An 18,945-nucleotide genomic window follows, 5' to 3' on the forward strand; every position below is an offset into this window, starting at 1 on the left:
TCCGTCTGTCCGTTTATATTTCCATCCTTCTGTCCGTCCGTCTGTCCGTCCGTTTGAAGACAGAGAACTCGGAAACTGCAAAGCTAATCAGCTGGGAACAATCTTGCAGACTCTAGGTGTTCTTAGGAATAATAACTATAATACACTCACCGTAAGTCTTGACCATCTTTTTTAATAAATAAAAACCAAAACGCCATTTAAAGGGATTCTAAACAATTTATTGAACACTTTCTCTTCTCACTCGCTTTGCTCGGCTTATAAAAGTAGACAAAAAAAATCGAAGATATATATAAGGCGGTATATATGCGGGTATGTATGCGATATGTATAAATCATTATGCAAATAAATAAGTGGACTACGGGGCGTACTAACTGATAATGTAGATCCAGGGGTCTGGGGAAATGGCTGACAGTGGGACGCAGAAGTATTCGGCTTAGTCTACGGCTTAAAGCGCTTAAAATATTTAGTGACTAATTCAAGTGTATATTTGTTATGCATATGCTGCGTGTGTGTGTGTGTGCAAAATGTGTATGTATGCGTGTCTACGAAGTCTTAAGAGAGTCTTACGAGAAATACTCTAAGTAATGAATTATATCGGCTCAAATGCTGAAGAAAGCTACAAGTGATTGTCAGATGGGTATGATGGGCTGATCATGGCTTAGCACCGTTTAACATGAAATAGAACCTAGGCTTAAACTAAAACAAAAATAATCGATTATCGACTGCCACCAAGGGAAGAGAGTGTCGGAAAAGACAGGCGAAGGGGGAGTGGTGTCGGGATAAGGTTTCTAAGAGTAAGAGTAGAGTCTAAGGGAGATGGGCGAAGGGGACATGGAAAAGGAGAACCCAGTAAACGGCTTGAGTTAATGTTAAATGATTTGTATCAAAAATTATACTAACGAAGTGTACGCTACAAATTTAAGAGCCGCAGACGCAGACACAACTGTACCTAGAACCGGAAACGGAAACGAAGGCGCTATCGATATGCGGCGGCTAGTGATGGCACCAATGGCAGTTACATCCGAGTATCAAGGTCTTTAGCTGGTTTTGTTAGTAAAATTATAGATCCTTAAATAGCAATCCAATTGACACAAAAAGTAATTTGTTATCGCCAAATAGAAACAGTATTCTATGATTTATCCAACACTGGCATTCTTTGAAAACCCTTAAAAATAAAGTGTTGGTAAGTGATCTAAGATTTGATTGAAGGAAGACAACACTAATTTGGAGTAAATGATAATTATTCAAAGTTTGTAAATAAACAAAAATATAATTAACTATGATCTTTAAAAATTTACCTTTTAAAGTGATAAAATCTTAAGATATTATACATACTTTGTATATTATTTAATGTTTGTTATTTCAATTGATTTTAATTTGACTTTAAATATTATATCATTTAAAAATGGAAATATTTCTGATGAATAGTTAACTGGTGGTGCTATCTTCCCTAGAACCTAACTGAAACCAAGACCTGATCCCCTGGAGACCACCACTGTTGCCAGTGCCCAACCACCGCCGGAAATCGTGCGTCGCCCGCCCGCGGATCTAGCTCCAGTCGCACAGTCGGGGGCGTGCTCACGACATCGCCCGCTTCTTGGAGAGCGTGCCCTGCAGATCCGCCGGCGAGGGCAGCTGGATGACGGGCAGCGGGGCCAGCTGGGGATTCGTGAAGGCGACGGCCCGCTCCTTGGCGCTGGCGGCGAACGAGGAGAACGGGCGCAGGCGGACGTAGAGCACGGCGGAGGTGAGGCAGGACGTGATGAGGATGCCCAGGAGCACAATCAGCGTGATGGCGAAGCCCGGCGTGGTCATGCAGATGAGCCCCTCCTCGCGCAGCGGGAACACCATGGTCTGTGGACTGCGATCCACGCCGGAACCGCCGTTGGACGAACCGTTCGAGGAGCCATTGCCATTACCGCCCGCCTGCTCGTCGATGGCGAAGGTCAGGTCGCCCGACGAGACCACCTTGATGATCCTGTTGAGGCCCACCTGCGGCTCGGCCACCGCTCGAGCCCGCCGCTGGACCCGGCGCTCGTCCCGCCGCTTGCCAATCGCACTGGCCACATGGTAGGCATCCACATGCAGCTGCGGCGGCGGACCGTACTGCGACTCCGGGCCCACCTGCAGGTGGTGCACATCCTGCAGGTTCGTCTCCGCCGAGCACTGCTCCGGGCAGTGGTAGCGGCAGATCTGGATGGTGCACTGGAAGTGCACCTCCATCGAGTCGGGGAACTTGAAGGCCTGGAAGTGGGCGTAGGACAGCACCGAGGCGGAGGCCCCGAAGTTCTTGATCTTGGTGAAGCGCGACATCAGCTTGGGCCGGGTGACGCAGCCCCGCTGGTCCACCAGCTGGATGGGCGCCCTCTTGCCGTCGTGCGCCACACAGTTGCGCACCAGCATGTCGAACTTGGAGTCGTCGTCCTTGATGGCCAGCACCATGGTCATCGTCTGGCCAATCTTCACCAGGCCGGACACCTCGGAGGCCCACGGTCCCTTGCCCACCTGGATTTGCATCCAGCAGCCCACGTTGTCGCCGGCAAAGTCGGCCCGCACCACATCCAGCATGTCCACGGGGAAGGGCCGGAAGGTCACGCTCTTCTCGTACTGGTCGTGCCACGTGCAGCGCAGCTTCCGGGCCTGGTCCCACACCTCCTGCACCTGCGGATCGTACTGGATGACGATGATGTTCTCGAAGTAGGTGCCGGCCCCCGTGCTGCCCGCCTCGTGGCCATAGCCCTGGCCATAGTTGTCCGTATTCCCGGCGGTGCCGCACTCGTGGAGGCCAATGTCGAAGCTGGCCGAGCTGCGACCCAGCCCGGAGGGCAGGTGCACGCAGTTCATGTTGCTGTAGTGGCCCTTGGAGAAGACGATGCCGTTGAAGGGCTTGTCGAACTGGACGAACACCTTCATGCCGTTCTTCTCGCACTTCACGTCCAGGGACACGATCTTGGGCATGTCCTGCACGGGAGCGGCCCAGATCTCGTTGTTGCTGGAGGCGCCCACGCTCAGGTCGGGCACCTGCACCTGCTGCTGCTGGCCCTGCTGCTGCTGCTGCTGCTGCGGCTGCACCTGCAACTGCAACTGCGGCGGCGGCTGGGGTCGCTGTTGCAGCTGCGGCGGCGGCGGTCCCTTGTAGAACTGGGCGCCGGGCGGCGGAGGCGGTCCGAAGGGCTGGCCAAAGCTCAGCGGAATGTTCTGGTGGTTGTCTGCGGGGAGAGTGGGAAGTTAAAAAACAGTCGAGATTAGTTTAATTAGAATTAAGAGCTTTATATTTTTACATTTATTTTTAACTAACCCTTAAAATCTCCTATACTCAATGAAGTTTCTAAAAGTAATACTTCAATTAGATTTTATGCCAGGTTGAATACATTGGAATAATTTTAAATTAGTCATAATGCAGAACATTATTTCTTTATGTTTAAAATTTAAACTTAAAATGATTTAAGGATGTAATGTTAAAAAAGAAATACTAGTTAAAATCTAGTTTTTAATTAGGTCATTAAAAAGGAAAACTTAAGCTAACTTGATTTTTATAAAAAAAATACCATTTATTCAAACAAAAGTGTTGAATTCATTTTAAAGAAATTAAGTTGTTAAATTAAGTAGTTAGGTTAAGTTGATACGATTCTGCGCAAAGTAAACAATATCATTTTACACGGTTTGTTCTTAACCAGGACCCACTAGCTGTCTTACTATATTTTGCATTTTAGCTATCCATTGTTGACAGATTTCTCAATGTCAGGTTAACTTTTGTACAAGTTATTTTACCACTAGTGATTTTACTATATTTTGTATCTTAGCTATCCATTTATGGACCAATTTCTCAATGTCGTGTTAACTTTTGCGGTGCAGTTAACTTGCTTTTTGGCAATCATTCAGTTTCTCAATATTGGTAACCAGAGGAAATGTTACATAAACAAATTTTAACACATTTAGAACATGAATTTATCCAATTTAAGGATTCAATTCAACTTCATGTTAACTTTCTCTGACAGATAACTAGAGGCTTGACATGACTTTGAGAAATCGCATATCCTTCCGGTTATTATTAGGGTAGCATCACTGTACTCACTGCGCATGGTGAGGCCCACGGCCACGTTCGGGGGTGGCTGGGGCATGTTGTGCGGGTAGTGCACCTGCACCTTGGGCACCGACTGGGGCAACTGCATCTGGATCTGCGGCAGCTGCTGCTGCTGCTGTTGCTGTTGCTGTTGCTGCTGCTGCGCCTGGGCCTGCTGCTCCTGCTCCGACTCCTGGGCCATCTGGTCCAGCTCGTTCTCGTGGTCCCCGAGAGCGATGGTCAGATCGTCGTCCGGCCCGCCGGCAATGGCCTTCACCACCTCCACATCGTCCGCGCAGACGAGGGCGACCTGTGACCCCGTTCCGGGTTGGGTGGGGAAATGGAAAAGATGAGAAGAACGGTACGATTTCAGTTGGGGAATGCCAAATGGAATGGGCGCAGTGGCAAGTGGCAGGCGGCAGGCGGCCAGCGGCAGGTTGCAAGGCGGATGCGGCATGCAACTCAATTGCATAAGGCAGCAAAAAGCCACTGGCAGCGAAAAGAAAGAGGGAAAAGAGAAAAAGCCGCAGCCACTGCAGCAATTTCGCTTTTTTCTTCTGCCGCTTGCCAGCCAGCCAGCCAACAACTCTTCTTGTGCCACATGCAACGCGCGGCGACCCAATTGCCGGGGAGATCCGCCTGGCTTAAAAGGCGATGTCAAGGCTAGAACCAGACCAGACCAGGCCGGGCCAGACCCACCAGACCAGACGACAACACATACAAAGGCCCGCAGACCCAAGGCACCAGACATCGACCAAGACCAAGACCAAGACCAAGACCCAGATTGAGATCGCGATCGACATCCAGGCGGAATTGCCGGCTTGGGATCATGGCGATGTACCCGATAGTGGCCGGGTAGCAGATTAGATACAATCTAGACGAATTAGATGCCATACGATGGGTGGGAAGCTACGTCTCCCCACTAACTGCTCTAGTATTTCAATTCTAAATGGATGGCAAAGACACAGCTAACTTGACTGAGCTATCCTATTGTTGATAACATATTTCCCCTGGGTTGTGTAGAGGAATATATTCTTCTCAAGTAACCCACAAAATGGTAGATAAATAAAATAAATTTTTACTGTTTTATAGAGAAGTTTGTTATTTAAAGAAAAAAAGATATAACCTTTGATTTCCTGAATTTGTTAAACAACTTTTTTTTCAAAATTAGTTTTTGACATTATTGGTTTTATGGTTACTACAGGAAAAACAATCATTAACAAATACAAATATTTGCTATCATCAACATTTCATCATTTCAAGTATATCATCAAAATATACATATTATCATATCATATATATCATTATATCATATGTATCTTCAAATAATATATATCATCATATAACATATATCTTTATACCTTATGAAGTATCATAATATCATATGATATCATATTATATATATAATCAAATCACATTTACCATCATATCATTTATGTCTTCATATTATATGTATGTATATACAGTCACATCATATATATCAACATATCACATAAGCCTTCCATCATCATATCATTCGTATCATATTATATACATCATCCTATTATTATTTAAATCATCATATCACGTGTTACATATCAACTTATCATCTGTATCATATTTTCATATCTATCATCATTTATATGCAATAGGATGATATATCATATCATATCGAATATTATATATTATCTTAACATATATATCATCATACTACATATATCATCCTATCTTTTGTATCACTATGATATGTGATAGGATCTCCTTATAGGCCCTGAAACATTTCCGATAACATATCAGCGCTGCACCATTCGGTGTGCTGAATGCAGCCCATCCATACTTTCTAATCAAGATTCCCATGTCGCATCCCCTAACTCCCGTGCATCCACCTGGCCAACTGTGAGATCTGCTAATAAACTTAATTAATTTTCCATTACTTTCTTTTTGCGTCCTTCGCTCGGTGTGTGTGTGCAGAGTGAGTGTGTGTTGGCCAATGGCCATGTTCCGGGTGACCAGGTCTTAATTTTGCCCGGCCATTCAGGAACATCTTGATCCGCAGCGATGGCTTCGCCATGTACTTGTCGCCGAACTGGACTGATTCAGTTACCAAGTTGCCAGGTTGCCAGGTTGCCGGGCTATCTTGGCAATTAGACGAGTGCCCGAACGAGGATCGGGGGGAGGAGGAGGAGTGGCACTAGAGCAATTGCGGACAGGTGGACGATGATGGCCATGGCCATGGCCATGGCAATGGCAATGGCGATCATGGCCAAGATACCCAAACCCATTCAGATACCCATAGCCATATACCCAAACCCATGGCCATGATGAAGATGCCCAGCGAAGATGGCGAGGCTGCATCCCATTTGGCCAAATCTGTGCCGCACCGCCGAAAACAACTTTCTCCGCCAACTGGGAAGCTGAGAAAACTGAGCATCCGAGTGTCTCAGTGTCTCAATGTCTCGGTGTCTCGGTGTCTCGGTGCCTCGGTGCCTCGGTGCCTCAGTATCTCAGTATCTTGCCGTATTGCATTTGCTGTTGTTTTCTTCTCTTTTTTTTTAGCAGTCTCAAGATGGGATGTCGCAACGGCGGCGCAACGACGGCGGCATCCTGAAGCAATCCTGTTTGGTAGAAAGTGATGTGGCAAGCGCGGCAGACGATTGACGACAAAAAGGTAGTTGGTAAATGCGGGTCGGCTGGTTGGATGGCATGATGGCCAGCGAGTTGCCCACGGAACGAATCCCAAAAGCCCACTGCTAAAAATTCTATAATCAAATTTGCATGCGGGCACGTGATTTGGAGCGACTGCAGAAGCGAGCCATGAATACCAAAGAACTACACTTAAATACGAGCTACTCGCACAGGGAGAGAAAATATCACAGACAATGTATGAGAACTACAAAAAAAAATGTTGATAGTCAGTCTATAACTATTTCTGATAACTTATGTAAAAGCTTACCAACTAAGTAATATATTGTACAAAAAATAAGAAGAAGAATAAGATATAAGAATATTAAAAACAAAATTGGAAGCAAAAAGTGATGTTACTTTGATATGTCTTTAATTATTTCTGAACATTTATTGTAAGGTTTATCATGTATAATCCTTTAGTTAAGTTAATTCTAAGCTCAATTCGATTTAAGTAAAGAAAACAATCTTAAAATAATATCATACTAATTTATCATATATAAAAATCAACACAGGGTTGAAATTCTCATAGCTTCACAATGTATTTTACAGAATTATTAGGACATTTTCTAAAGATCTGCCAATATGGCAAACCCACCTCTCAAAGACATCTAAAATTCGTTCGGTTCCGGTTCCCAGCTCATATGCGACTTCAACTGGCAACTTATCATCCCGGGAGAACTGCGTTAATTGCAATGTGTGCCAAGTGCGCCTCAGCGTTTGGCAATCTTGCAGCGGGGAGCCGTGAGCTTCCATCCCGATCCCCCAGTACAAACCCCACAAAACACACACCACACTTCAGTTTCCGTAATCCCAATGGGGAAGACTAATGATGTGACTAAAGACTGGAGACCAAAGACGGAAGACAGAAGACAGGAGACCGAAGACCGAAGACCGAAGACGAAACCGGCTGTTGTTGCCCATCTTGACCTCGACCAATGTGCTAGGCTCTCTTTCTGGGACCTCGGATTTGGGATTTGGGATTGGGGAAGAGGCTGTGGCTGTGGCTGTGGCTGTGGCTGTGGCTATAGATGCGGCTGTCTGCCTGGCAGCGCACCAAATCGGGAGAAAGTGAAACATTAGCAGAGAATCGGAATTTGGCAGCCACTTGGCCCCGAGGAGGCGGACGGCGGCGGGATGGCGGACTGGTGGAGGGTCAAAGGTGAACGCCAGGCCGTTTGGCAGCATTTCTCGACCCCAAGATGAAAGCGAAAAGGAAGCGAAAAGTGGAGATGATGCTGCCACTGCCACCACATGCTGCCGCTTGTTAAAGGAATGGAAACTGTTTTTTTCTCGGCTCTTTTGGCCGGGCCAAATTGTGTCATCGCCCCAGAATGGCCAAAAAACCGGGGGGGAAAAACTTTCTAACCTCACGAACGCTGGGCCAAGCGAGATTCGGGCTGGGGATGGGTATTACCTAGGCAAAGTGGATGCACATGGAATTTTAATATGTGCCAAAAGGCGAAAAAGAGAAAGGAATGATGGGGATGGCCACGAGATGGGCATGCACTTCAAACAGAACTCGCACATTGCTTCATTTCGTTCTCACGTAGGGTTCCTTTGCGTGTCAATAAAGCGACCTAAATGGAAGAACCTTAAATTATATCTCAACATCTTCGTCTAAAGATATTTTATAAATTCTCTTAGTTACTATCTAGTAATACCTTAGTTGTGATAGTAACTTTTTTGAAGTCTAATAATGTCTATCCTAGGCCAACACTCACTTAAAGACTCTTAAATACCACGAGCTGAGCCCACAATCTTAAGCAGAACGTTGTCTTTGCCACATTAAGTTTCTAAATTCCCCAGATGACATCCCGATGTGTGTCCTTTCCATTAGCCGCACTAATTACCCGGTTCCCCGTTACTTTCCTCGCTGGTCACTGCGGCATCGCACATGAACCACCTTATGTACTCCTGATTGGTTCCAGGAACTGAAACCAGCACATGTAACACTCGCACACTCCCGAGAAACGAGGCCATGCCAATTACACGTCCCATCCCCACCTGTCCCATTCCAATGCATTCCTCTTCATTCCAATTCATTCCGGCAGAGGCGCTCTTTCACTTCCACACAGGGCAGACGACAGGCAGACAGGAAAAGAGGGGAGGAGAGCGAGAGAGAGCAGGGGCGCCGGAAGAGGGGGCGTAATAGTATTTATAAGAAATATCGTAAAAAATAAATGTATATATTGTGTTTAAATAAAAAAAAAACTTGTTTTACTGATATAATTCACCCCCTTAAGTTTTGATAAGAATGCTACGCTTTAAGGAATTTAATATTTTAATAAGTTCCTTTTTCCTATATTTTTCTTAGAAACAAAAAATCCTTTTGAATGTTTTTCTGTAAACTAATAAAGTAGTGATAGCCCACCGAATAGCCTCTTAATAACACATACAATCATGCTCAGTTTTAAAAAATAGTTAAAATCGCTTGGTTTTCCAAAGAAAAAACCATAAAGCTGCTATTTTAATCAACCCCCCAGCATGCCGGACTGTCTCAAATCCCCCCTGATGAAAATCTGCGTACGCCACTGCCCCAAAGAGAAGCCTAAGCCGGCTGCTGCTAATGGAAATTATCTATTTATAAGCTGGTGTTGCTGCCGCGGCTGCTTATGTTGCTCATGTGCTTATGTTGCTGTTGTGTCTGCGGCTTTTGGCTTAAATTGATTTCAATTATTTGCATCGGCTCAACTCACCTGCAGTGAAAGGAAAATGATAAGCGGCAGCCAAATCTTCTTAGCGCCGATTTCTACGTTTCTTCGTAGATTTCTGCAGCGCACTTGTCTGTGTTGTTGCTGCGGACGCTGATGTTGATGTTGCATGTTGCTGCCGTTACTGTGGTGGTTGCTGCTGCTGCTGCTGCTGATGATGTTTCTGTTTGTTAAGCGTATAATTAATTTGTTTATCATTATTCGATAGTTAGTGTTGCTGTGGGCGGTCGAAGAAGCGGAAAGCGGCAGAGAGAACGCCGAGAAGAAAGTGCTTTTCGCTTTTATTGCTTCTCATTGTTATGGTTACCTGCTGTATGAAAGTGTTTGCCGCTAATTGCAATTTATTAGCAATTTCTCAGTCAACTCAATGCTGATTGATTGACTCGCTAAGTGTTGTGCCCCCTCATAACCCACCTCCCAGGCCATAAATGAAAAGACCGAAGAAGACAGACAGAAAGAAAGGGAAGCTGCGACAAGTCGAGAAAGAAAAGAATCTGTTTAATGACAACTCACTTAGCTTTTAAGGCGCTGAAGAAAAGGGTAACTGGGGAGGTGAAAAGTGTTAATAGGTTTCCCCATAACTGAAGTGGGTCATCTTGGCCCAGACAAACATGAGTGCTCTTAGTTGGCCAATTAGAAGGCCCAAAACAGTGACAAAGGTGTGAGGAATTTCCACCGAAAGAGAGAGTGAAGAAGGAGTGCAAGATGAGGCGGAACTCTGGAAGAATTCATTGAATTCTTCTTGCTTTGTGCAGCGACCTTGACCATTGTCCACTATTTTTATACTGATTTAAAGTATTATAAATGTCAAGGTTTTTCTAAAATACTGATAATGAATGTCATTTATTATTGGAGTTTCTTTCTGGTTTAATGAGGTCCTAGCTGTATCTAACTTCTTACTGATTTATGTGTATATCCTATGGTAGTTTAAGTAAAAAAGTGACTATTAACACTCTATTAAAGCCTTAAATAACATTTTATTTTTAATTAAAAACATCAATGAATAGCTGTAATTCCTTCATTAAGATAGTTAAATTGGCATCTAACAGATATTAAAAGAAAACAAAACGACTGCTAATTAGTGTTTTCACTTTTACGACCACTTGGTAAGTGTTTCAATTATTGAGTTGCAATAGTTTTTGTTTCACTTGCTTCTAGAGAAATTAAGAAGTAACAGTCGAGCATTCAAATGGTTTTTAAAAAGCTTTAAACAGGAAAACAGTAATTTTAATAGTATTTTTTGATGCATAGTATTTTATAGTATTTTTTTATGTATGTATATGTTGTGATAAGGCATTTAAGTTAAGTAATCCTTTTTTAATTTGTTTAAAGCTCTTTTGAATTTTAGAACAATAAATGTGTTCAAGTTCCTAGAATAATATGCAAATATGAGAATATAAAATTGCAAGTTCGACAAACATTTGAAACTTTTTTAAAATCCCCTCTTTAAGTTTGTGATATTTTCCAACTATCTAAAATATTTTTCTGTAATGAACTTCAATCAACAGCTAGAAGTATTTTTAAAACATATATTACGTATAAAAAGTCTATGTCTTTATGGTATTATCATTAAGTTATCATAGGGAAAGATGGATCTCTTAGGATCAAATATATTTTTTTGCTAAGGCATTGAAAGTGAAATCAGAAAAATAGGTTCCTCCAAAGCTTAGTAACTTTGGTATCCGTTCTGGTCTTACTGAAATATATCCCCATCTATAGATCTTTAACATTGCAATTCTCTCAAAGCGTTTCGTTCCCTAGTTCCGCTTCCTTACTTCCGGGTTTGGAATCCTCACCTTTTAGGTCCTTGGCCCGATTCCGACGTTTCCCCTGGCTGTTCCAGTTCCAGTTACAGTTCCGATTCCAATTCCAATTCCAAATTCCGCAGGCTGACAAACAGGATGCGTTAGCGGCAACTTTCGAAAACGGTTGCACTCGAACGGTGGCCGTTACTTCTGCCGCTGATGTTGCTGCTGTTGCTGCTGTTGCTGCTGCTGCTGCTGTCCGCTGATGGGTTGACGGTAATGACAGCAGCGGGGGGCGGCGGGGGGCGATGCACGCGGTCAACAATTAACGATCGCAAGTGGAGCACACACAAAAGAAAATACCAAAAAAAAAAAAGGACACAAAAAGCGTGTTGATCACTCTGCTAACCGTTTTGCAAGCGGTTCTTTCCGTTTCGCTTGGGTTTTTTTCAAATTTTTTTGCTTTCGATTTGCAAGCAGTGTTTGCCGTTTGTTTTGCTCGGCTACGCAGTGTTTTTTTTTTGCTTTATCTTTGTACTTTTGTTATTATTTTTTATTTTTTTTGTTATTTTTTCGAGCCCGAGGATCGATTGATCGATGGATGGGTGGATGGCCCGCCTGGAGGAGGTGAAAGAGAGAGAGAAACGCGTCTGCTTCGCGCCGTGGTTTAGCGCCGAATGCTGCAGACACCTGCTTTCTCGCAGCGGAACACTTCGCATGCGCAGCAGCAGCACCATCGCGCCGTCGACGCCGCCGTCGGCGCCGGCAGCGAAATTTCTTCTTTCCATTGAGGCCTCCACTAAGGCAGTCGGCCAAGTCCGAGTCCAAAATACGATACGCCAAGTACGACTTGTTCAAGTACAGCTTGCCGGTTCATGTTGCTGCTGTACTTGTGTGTTGCATGTGGTTGTTGCTGCTGCTGCTGCCAGTGTCGCTTTTTGGGCCCAATGTTGCTGCTGTGACTGATGTTGCTGTTGCTGGTGTAGTTGCTGTTGTTGCTGGTGTAGTTGCTGTTGTCGCTGGTGTAGTTGCTGTTGTTGCTGGTGCTGTTGCTGCTGTTGTTGCTGCTGTTGCTGCTGTTGTTGCTTTTGTTGCTTTTGTTGCTATTGCTGCTGCTGTGGCTGATGTTGCTGTTGTTTCTGCTGTTGCTGCTGCTGGTGTTGCCGCTGTTGTGGTTGCTGCTGCTCCTTCTGCTTCTGCTGTTGTTGTTGCTGCCTTAGAGGTGAATATTGCTGCTGTTGTTGCCGTTTTCCTTGCTGATATTGCTGCTGCTCTTATTGTAATTCCTGCCATTGTTGTTGCTATAGCTGGCGTTACTGCCGCTGTTGTTGCTGTTGCCTCTAGTATTCCTAAGGCTGATGTTGCTGTTGCCTCTGCTGTTGTCGCTGCTGCTCGTGGCATGCGTCGTCGGCTGCCAGTTGCCAGTTGGTTTCCCCAGTCCTCTGTTTGTTTATACTGGGCAGCAGCTCCAACTTTCAGTTGCAATGGGTTACAGAAGCAGCAGACGACGACGACGTCGGTGACAATTGCACGGGGACAAGTCCTCTAACTGTTTGCACTTTCTATCCACCTGCTGCCCCCACCGCCGCCACTGACCAGGCCCCCACGCCACCCTGATTGCCCACTGCCCACTGCCCATGCTCCAGTTGTGGCAAGCAATCAAGCCGAGCAAGGGGCGTGGGCGCCCTTTGATTGCCGCACGTTGCGTTGCCCGGTGGGTGGCAAGTGGGCGGGGCAGGTGCGGCAGGTGGTTCGAGTGCTTTGGGTGGTGCCACAGAGCAACCAGGAACATGCCTTTCGGAGGGGAGAACAAATATCGGAGGGGGAAGAGATATCGTGTTTTTATTTATACAGTCCGCTCGAGTTGTTTCATCGACTGTTCCACTTTTCCATAAAATATTTTTGCCAACTGCCGCATTTGGCATTGTCGAGCAACAACAAAAACTGTAACACCAGCCGCTGAGGCAGCAACGACAATTGCTCTCGTTGAAATAATAGGATGAGCAAGTGCATCAGCGAAGGCAATTGATAACCCGATGGCACAGTGGGCCAAGGCATTGCAAAAAAGGTATAACTATTGGGCAATTAAAAACAAACAATGTATAGGTAAACCAAAAATCAAACTGAGTTTTTAACAATAATAAATCATACTATTTAAAATTTTAAAAAAATTGTTAAATAGTTATTTTTGATTTTAACATTTTTTCAATACATATTGTATCACTTATCTAATAAAAATGTTTATTTAAAAGTTGTTTAAATCGCTTGCTAAATTCTATGATCAAATTTCCAAAAAAGTCTCTAATTTTTGGAAATTAAAAAAAATTGTATAAATCACTGTGCAAATAAATTGATTAATTGCGTTATTAAATAAATATTACCAAAACATTGTGTACTACCCAGGGTGTGTTAATATATTAATGATTGATGATTTCAATAGTATGTTTATGGTACCTAAGTCATGGATTAAAAATCAGATTAAAACAAAGCGAAAGTAATGAGTTAACTACTTACTTTTATAATCTTTGGTCGATAAATTATGAATTATTAATTTTGATGAGCTTTTAAGGGAAACTTAAGTGTATTGACATTTGGTGATTCGATTTTCGGAGGCTATTTTAACCGATGGATCAAATATCAGGTAAAAAGGAAACGAAAGTAATGAGTTAACTACTTACTTTTATGATATCTGACCGATTAATTATGCATAATTATTTTTAATGAATTTTTCAGGATACATTTGGTGGTCCGATGTTCGGATGCCATAATAGCCCATGGATCAAATATCAGACCAAAAGGAAACGAAAGTAATAGGTTAACTACATACTTTTATGATATTAGACAGATTAATTATGCATAATTATTTTTTATGAACTTTTAAAGGATACGTTATTGTTTTAGCCCAGGGACATTTGGTGGTCCGCTTTTCGGTTGGCATAATAAAGCACCTTAATGGGCCTCTTAATGACCCCGTCGACCGCCTGGCGACCCACTGTGCCGGCATCGATCTCGTCGGGACGGGGCTGGGGCCGGGCATTTCATCGCCATTTCAATTCCACTTTGCAGCGCTGAGCTGAGTTTTTTAGGGGCGCCGCGTGTCTCCGCGCGATTCCTGTTTGCTAAATATGACCAAAAGACCCGTTTCGAAATTGGAGTAATTTCGATTGGAATCACAGCGGTGGTGGCGGCGGTGCTCATGGTGCTGCTCCGGTTCCGCCAGAAAGTGGCCAGCGGGCCGCGTCTATCGCCGACCGCCGGATCGCCGGATCGCAGCGTCTATCGGTCCGCGTTGCACATTAAGTAACACGCGCCATCCAGTCTGCCGTCTGAGTCTGCTAACTTGGTCAATTACTGGCGGCTTTGCATGAGCAGGTGGTTCCGACTCGGACTGGGATACGGATTCGTGTTGCCCGTGCCCATTCCCCCCGGAAGATCGGCCCACGGCTATGATATATAGTGTGTGGCATAGTGGGCCATATCATAAGGAGAAGGGCAGCAGCAGCTTTGTCTGCCGGTCGCACGCCTCACGCATCTTAAGCGGCGTCGCGAGATGTCTTATTAAAAGTATCTTGTTACTTTCACCATCCAGCGCCGACTTGAATTGCGCTTCAATTTCTCACAGCTCTTTTTTTGCAGGTGGGGGGCATGTATGTTTTGTTGACTGACCAAATGCGGTGCTGTGCGCGGCACTTGCCGAAGGTCTCTGGGTGAAAACATGGCCGGGTCGAAGTACACAGGCCGCCCGTCCAGCGGGACTCCGCGGTTCTGGCTGCATCTGGAGCCGGGGGAGCTGGCGGAGCTGCAGCTAATGCCACATACGTACCGGCGCACGCTGCCGGGCCAAAATCCTCTTCGCCACGCCGGTTTCTAGCCAACTATTTGGGTCGCTCTCACAATTTATTGGTTTAGTTTTCATTGCATTGACACTTCATCATCGCCGGCAAAACTGCCAGCATTTGTCATCTGTCGCGCTTGTTTTTCTGCCGCTGCTGCTGCTGCTGCTGCTGCTGCTGCTGGTGTTGCTGCTGCTGGTGTGCAGCAACTTGCTGCCGCTGTCGGGGTAACCTTTCGGCTGTTTGGCCAGCGCCCAGAGGGGTTACAAGGTGGCGATGGCAGATCGCGACCAAAGTGAAAACGCCGCCAACAAAAACAAGTGCCACGGCGGCGGCAGCAACTGCTGCAACTGCTGCAACTGCAACTGCGACTGCAACAGCAAACAGTAGCCACGGCTGCCATTAGGCCATGAGAAGACACTTTTTGCCCGCTGTGGGTGTGGAGGTATTAGGCGAAGAAGCCGCCACCCAAGGGAGAAGAATTGGGTTAGAGCCACAGCCGCCAGTGCACTGGGAAAAACTGCCAGCACTTACTACTCTACGACCTTTATAGCGGAAATAATAATAACATTTTGGACAGTTGGAAGAAAATAAAGGGATGGGTTACTTTTTCAGAGTTTATATATCATACACACAGAGAAAAACATGCCTCAAAATTTGATAAAAACATTTTAAAAAATTATATACACAAGGAGAAAAATATTCCTTAAAAATAGATTTTTTACAAATAATTTAAAACGTTTTAAGCAGCGTTTTTAAGAAAAGATTGTAAAAAAGATTTTTAAAAAATCTTTAAGCCCTGTTTTTGAACCCAAACCTTTTGCTAGTTTTCTTAGTTTAGTATATATGCAATCCTCAAAAATATTTATTTTGATGGATATGATATATTTAAGATCCTCAATCGTATTTTATTTTCTAAAAAAACGCGGAAAAAATAAAATATAATAAATTATAAATAGGTAAACAAAAATTGAAAAGCTACTAAAAAGTAAAAATGTATCTTTGTTCGGATCTTTTGATTTAGCATCATGTATTAAATAAAATTTAATTTTTATGTATTATATATTTATACAATATTTTTAATATTACATAGAAACTAATCAATTGATAACATCGCTTGATCATATAGAAAACCAACTCTAAAGACTTTATCCGAGTCATAAAAGCTTTCATATTAAATTCGAATTGATGACCAATTTAGGGGACATTTTCTCGCAGTGCACGGCCCGGGGCAACTCACGCTTTCGGGGACTTAGAAAGTGCCTCCTTAGAATCCCCTTCGCACGGGGACAGACAGCTCGGAGTCGCTGGGAGAGCCACTTGTCTGCCTATCAATTTCACTTTCTCGCCTCGACAACGCTCAAATAAAATTAAACGAAACGAAGGAAAAATAAAACAACATTGAAAGTCAATTAGCCGCTGTCGAAAAAGATTCTTCGGCCGAACCAGTCCAGTGCCAGAGCCAGTGCCCCCAACCCAACCCCTCAGATGCCATGCGATGCGATGCGAAGCGATACCACTACAATTCGATTCGATCCGCCTTGCAATTCGGCAATCTAAGCCAGCTCACGCATGTATCTCGAGTATCTCGGTGTCCGAAAGTATCTGAGTATCTGAGGCACTGAGCACCCGAGTATCTCGGCCTGGGGCCACATCTCCGGCCTGGAAACCGAATGGAATTTCAGGTGCGCACCCAGCGGATGGACGGATGGATGGCTGGGATCGAACGATCGATGCGAGTCGGTTATGAAAGTTCCGCCAAAAAAACAAAGGCTTTTCAGACACTTTTGAGCTACATTCTCGCCAAGAAAGTTTTGGGCTTGGTTAGGTTTCTGGGAAACGAAGTGAAGAACTTTCATATCGATGGGTTCGGTAATATATCAGATCAGAGGTGTATCTACCTGGATTACTTCATAATGCATATAATAATTTCATACGTATTCTTCTTCCTGTTAATCCTTAATTTATAGATCAATTCTAATATTTCACCCCCCAATTATGTGGTAAAAACGTGTCGACATAAACTTGCTTTACGCTCGTCAAATTCAAGGCAAAACAGTTAAAGATTAGGCAAATAAAGCTGTAGATCGTAAAGTCGCAGTGTAAATATTTAAAGATCGTCCAAAATGTCAACATAAATTGTGGCGGATCACTTAACCACTTGACTGGACTGAACTTCGCCCGCCGAAAGACGAACCACTCATATTGTGAAGATCGCTTTGAAGAGCGTCGTAGATCACTTTCCTCGTTTTCCCCGACATTCCGCGCATTTCCCCTCCTCGGGGAGGCATTTTCCCAGACTGGCAGACTCCTTTTCTTTCCAGGTCACCGGGTAGTGACCACAGAGGTGACATTGGAGAAGGGGACACAGTCTGGGGTTTTTGGGTGCCGGGCAGCCGGGCAGCCGGGGAGCCAGGGAGCCGGGCTTTTCGGCGGACAGCTAGACAAACACACCCACTTTCCAAATGAAAACAAAATCGCGGACCACCAAATAGCAGCACGAAGTCAGCTCCAGCCCCTCTGTGTGTGCTCTTTCCCATTTTTCCACTCCATCGCCATAAAACGCAGACGACGATCGTGAAATATCGATGCTGAATGCGCCGCGCATGCGCAAACAAAACGGAACCCACTTGATGGGTTATGCCGGCCGCCGTCGGACGACGGATGATGGATGGTGGCCATGAGAAGGGCACGCACAGCCCCCCGTTCTCCACTTCTCCAGTTCTCCAGTTGTCCAGCCTTCACGAGCCAGCCTCTGCGCCCGTGTCGCCGCATAATTCAGCGGCCAGCGAAACTGGCCATGATCTACGGTGTATCATGTGGCACCGAGTGCACTCCAAGCCATCCCAATCCCACACGCTTTTCGGCACTCGAGACCGGGGAGCAGCTGGTGGCAGCCACTCTAGAACCATGCTCCGAGAGCTGCTCGGGTAGGAGTTGATGCACTTGCAAAGGCCGAGGTCTTAGTGCGCTGGATTGGTAGTGCGAAACGGGCCCGAATCGGTGCTAATTGCGATATTTATACTACAAGATCATGAATATTAAAATCTTACAGTGTGTATGTCCATTTTTCCATATTTATTTGATATTTATAAAATATATTTATTTATCTACAGAAAACTCATTCTGATTAATAATTGCTGTTTTTTATATAACAAGATCATGAATAATAGAATCACATGGTATGTATATTTCAGTATATATTGGATATTTATAACAATTTAGCTTTATTTATAAGGCAAATATAGAATATATATAACATATTATGATGGTAAAAAGACATTTTATTGGATATCGAACTTCTAAAATGAAGTGCTTTCTACTAAGATTAAATTTTATATAGTTCTTCATTCAAATAATTTTTAAATTGATGATACTGCTGAGCAGATAGGTCGATCATATAATCCTAATATGATATAGAATGATATGGTGTGATTAGTACGTTTATGTGTGATATGGTATGATATAATATGAAATGAAATGATATAATGCTAATTTTATACACATAGTATGATATAATATGAAATGAAACGAAATATTGGTACAAACTTCTTTTTTTCCCATAGTTATGGAAATATCTAAGGTATTAAGATCCTAGTTTTTGGTTTTTTTTTTTGAAAAGAGGTCCAACCTAACAAGTTTCTTGGTTTTAGTTGTAAATATCTTATTTGAAAAAGGATAAAACAAGATAGATAGAATTTCGTTGACCAGTAAACCTAAGTAAAGAAAATAGCGCAATGCTTCGACAATACATGTGATTTCAACCTTATGAAGAGTGGTTCTAAATATACTAGATAGAGTAATACATATTTGTACATTGCAAAATATGTTTATGTCTTATGAAGAGTGGTTCTGTGTATACCATATATAGTAATACAATTAGTAGACTCTAAAATATTTGTATGCCTTCTGAAGAGTGGTTCCATATA

At 43.9% G+C, this 18,945-nt stretch overlaps 1 protein-coding gene across 2 annotated transcripts; it reads right to left on the reverse strand.

Moving 5' to 3' along the window:
• Positions 1-235: 235 nt before the first annotated feature.
• Positions 236-11,837, reverse strand: LOC108036605 (uncharacterized). 2 transcript variants are annotated; one of them, XM_050890489.1, is made up of 4 exons: positions 11,235-11,837; positions 9,424-9,586; positions 4,076-4,373; positions 236-3,209 (listed from the first exon to the last, which is right to left on the reverse strand). In XM_050890489.1, the coding sequence occupies exons 2-4, from the start codon at positions 9,547-9,549 to the stop codon at positions 1,579-1,581; spliced, it is 2,055 nt and encodes a 684-aa protein (XP_050746446.1). In that variant the 5' UTR covers positions 9,550-9,586; positions 11,235-11,837; the 3' UTR covers positions 236-1,578. The 2 variants fall into 2 exon arrangements, with proteins under 2 accessions (XP_050746446.1, XP_043949523.2); XM_044093588.2 differs by having other exon boundaries at positions 9,424-9,601.
• Positions 11,838-18,945: the final 7,108 nt, after the last annotated feature.

This window comes from Drosophila biarmipes, chromosome X (genome assembly GCF_025231255.1).
Source record: "Drosophila biarmipes strain raj3 chromosome X, RU_DBia_V1.1, whole genome shotgun sequence".
NCBI lineage: Eukaryota > Metazoa > Arthropoda > Insecta > Diptera > Drosophilidae > Drosophila > Drosophila biarmipes.

Excerpts from the sequence above, each read along its gene's own strand:
- LOC108036605 (XM_050890489.1), bottom strand. The coding sequence starts at position 9,549 with ATGCAACATCAACATCAGCGTCCGCAGCAACAACACAGACAAGTGCGC. Across the intron at positions 4,374-9,423 it reads TCATTTTCCTTTCACTGCAG|GTCGCCCTCGTCTGCGCGGA; the intron begins GTGAGTTGAGCC and ends ACGGGGTCACAG. Across the intron at positions 3,210-4,075 it reads CGTGGGCCTCACCATGCGCA|ACAACCACCAGAACATTCCG; the intron begins GTGAGTACAGTG and ends CTCTCCCCGCAG.